Genomic DNA, 3417 nt, shown 5'->3' on the forward strand with positions numbered 1-3417 from the left:
TATATTTAGATAGATAGATAGATAGATAGATAGATAGATAGATAGATAGATAGTTGTGTATGTGTGTGTGTGTGTGTGTGTGTGTGTGTGTGCGCGCGTATACCCTCAGCTGAAGGTAGATGCCTTCTCTCCAGTAACAACAAGCCACAATAATTTTGATTGAAATGACAGGTAAAGCTGGCAGGGTCAAAATAAATTTAACCTTTGACCTTATACAGTGGAAACATCTGTTTAGTTTTCGAGTTAGATCTGTCACTAAACAAGAGTATTATCGAAGCAGACACAACATTTTAGAATTGTTATTACAGCTGTAACTGAAGTATATATTTTAACATACGTGTGCATTAGCATACATCTGTGCAACGGCGTATGTATGAGCAGGGAGAAGGGGAGAGAGAGAGGGGTAGGGAGAGGGAGAGTTATGTACGTATGCAATGTGTTTGCGAAGGTGAACGACCGAATCTATTGCTTGCATGCAAGTTGTCAGTGGTATTACATAATGTGTTCCAATTTCCATGTAATTTCCATGTTGTGTGATTTATGCAAATTGGTTGATACACATACATATGCATACATACAGACACATGCATACAAACGCACATGTACACTTTATATATATACGAGAGCGTGCTGAAAAGTTCCTGGCTTTGGGTAGGATTAGTTAATTATGATTTTTATGATCAGTTAAATATGATTTTTATGATCAGTTAATTATGATTTTATTCAACATATTCTCCTCTCAGATTCACACACTTTTAATGTAGTGATCATTCAGTTTTTCTAAGCCCTGTAAAAACTTTTCAGCACCCCTCCTATACATATACATACAAATATACGCACACACAAGCACACACGAACAGACAAACAGACAGACACACACATATTCCTGTTCATCCTTGACATAAAAATCTTTATAATATAGTGTTACCCTTCACAATGAAGGCCTCTTTGCATTCAAATACTTACTCGATATTCGTCCTGATCCTCAACCCGACATCTCTACCTTCCTCCGTCTGGCGATTAGCCGACTGGTTTGCTGAACTTCTCCGGAACATCAGATTCGTGCTACTTCCGTTCGACCGGTTTTGCGTTACATCATTTGTTCGGACTGGCCTTGGACAGAGGCCAGCTGCATTCCTGCCTCCGCCGAGAGCAGGAATTTCTTTTTTCTTTTCATTCCTCTGTTCTTCATGGTCTCAATTCGTCACCAACCTCTTCATCTAAACCCACCTTTACACACATTTACACACACCATCCACTTCCCACCTTCCACTGCCACCTCCTCTTTTCCCACAAAACTTTACTACATCGTTATACTCACCGCCCATACCACACACACATATGCGCGCATGTGTGCAAACGCTACTACACACAAGCATTTGCACTCACACACACACTTCTGATAGCCTCACGCACTCACACAAAACGGCAAATATTAGGATAAGATTTAATATAATCTAACTTAGTCCATAATGAGACACACACACACACACACACACACACACACACACACACACACACACACACAGAGCTGTACAATATCTTTTCCAGGAGATACAGACTCTGCTCCGAGGTATTGTTGTCTATTTTGTGGACTATGAGATCGTTAATAGGATTTCTGATGCTGGCTTGACTATAAATGTACTTTCGAATAAAGCAGTGGGAACGAATTTGAGTAATTGTTAACCAAATTAATAATCACAATTTACCTAAATGTATGGATGAATTAACCACAACCTCCCCATTCTTATAAACACAATGCTGCAATAGTTACCAATATCAATCTGATATCCCTTGGCTATTGTATACCGATTAATGTGAAATAAATTTCAGCCTTTCTATAAGAAGCGTTCACCGTGAGATGAAAACGCAAAAACTACGCTTATCTACTTTGGTGATTATAACACTGGCATTGATAATTACTATAGACTATCGGTTATTTCATTTGCCGTTCATACACAAAATTCACGTCTACTATTTCTCTATTTACGTACATATTCATGACTCTACAAGAGCTAAAAGTATATTGGCCAGATCTCGTGAACCTCACTACAGAAGCCATATCACCAGCCACTTTTAGGCACTGACATTATTAATATCTATTTAATTCGCTGAGTGAGCGTACGTGCACTAAATCAAGCATGTGAGTATGCTTGTATCTTCGTGTAAGTTTGTACGAGCGAGTGTACATGCGCCAGATAGCGTAGGCGAGGGCATTTCTACATCTATATCTACAAACGGTTGCATCTAATACTTTTTTCGCTGCATTGTGCATTTGCTTCTCTTTGCATCTGATAGTTTATCATTCATTTTCTAAAATAATGAAGCGGTATCCCTTAATTTGCTAATTTTGTGTACAAATACCGAGAAGAAATCTTGCGCAACAGAGGTTATTTTAACGAGATACATCTTGTAATCGCCCGAGGAGACACATCTACGCCGACGGATTACCCCTTAACCAGATATTCGGTATCTCACCCGTGAGGGATCGATGCTAGATGGGTGGAAACAATTGCAGTGATCAATAAACTTTCTCGAATTTTCTATCTTCCGTCTTTCTCATTAATCAAATATCCAAGGAACACTGAGAAGGTGAACGTGCTTTACCGGTAAACTACCAGGTGTAGATTTGTTAACTAATACATATATATGAGTGGCTGTGTGGTAAGAAGCTTGCTTTCCAACCACATGGTTCCGAATTCAGTCCCACTGCGTGGCACCTTGGGCAAGTGTCTTCTATTATAGCTTCGGGCCGACCAAAACCTTGTGATTGGATTTGGTAGACGGAAACTGAAAGAATCCCGTCGTATATATGTTTCTAAACCCCTACCAACTCTTATCCCAATTAGTAACTACTTTATCTCTACAGTACTACCCGTATATAATTTTCTCCCTCCATTCCTTTTCAAGTCCTTGCATTCATTCGGTGTTACTGCATCGGCAAATTTCAGTATGTCAAGGTCTCTTACTTTTGACACATGATGTTACCCTTCACATTTTTAAAGGAAGCAAGCTACTTCATTAAATGCATTTTGCAGTTTCTGGTGGAGATTTACACGTCAGAGAGACGGACAAACAGGGACGAGATACACTGTCATTTTGTACCAATGGATCAATACACAGGCTCACTGCATTTGTGAGTAATTAGTGTTGCGATGTCAATGATGCGTCAGTAAGTGAATGAGACATGTCAGAATGCCAGTCTTGTTTACATTTGGATACGTAAGTCTCCTGCTATCTTTTTCAGTAGTTTGGACAAGCAACGTAAAGAAATCCTGAAGAATTGTTCAATAAGGAAAATGAAACCAATCGCTTCAATCCTTGTACGAAGTTGTTGAAAATTCCCCTCGTAGTGCAATGTGTGTGTGTGTGTGTGTGTGTGTGTGTGTCTGTGTGTGTGCATAAATCTATTTATTT

The 3417-nt window shown here is 39.3% G+C and overlaps 1 protein-coding gene across 3 annotated transcripts in view; it reads right to left on the reverse strand.

The window, feature by feature from the left end:
- LOC106868243 (uncharacterized) overlaps positions 1-1281 on the reverse strand; it is a 65119-nt gene extending 63838 nt beyond the window's left edge. For all 3 annotated transcript variants that reach the window (XR_008265277.1, XR_008265278.1, XM_052972067.1), the window contains exon 1: positions 967-1281. Coding sequence is in view for 1 of the 3 variants with exons in the window: in XM_052972067.1 (XP_052828027.1) it covers positions 967-1055 (89 nt within the window). In the remaining 2 variants the exon portion in view is untranslated. The remainder of the gene's footprint in view (positions 1-966) is intronic.
- Positions 1282-3417: the final 2136 nt, after the last annotated feature.

The sequence above is a fragment of the Octopus bimaculoides genome, chromosome 12, assembly GCF_001194135.2.
Source record: "Octopus bimaculoides isolate UCB-OBI-ISO-001 chromosome 12, ASM119413v2, whole genome shotgun sequence".
Classification (NCBI taxonomy): Eukaryota; Metazoa; Mollusca; class Cephalopoda; order Octopoda; family Octopodidae; genus Octopus; species Octopus bimaculoides.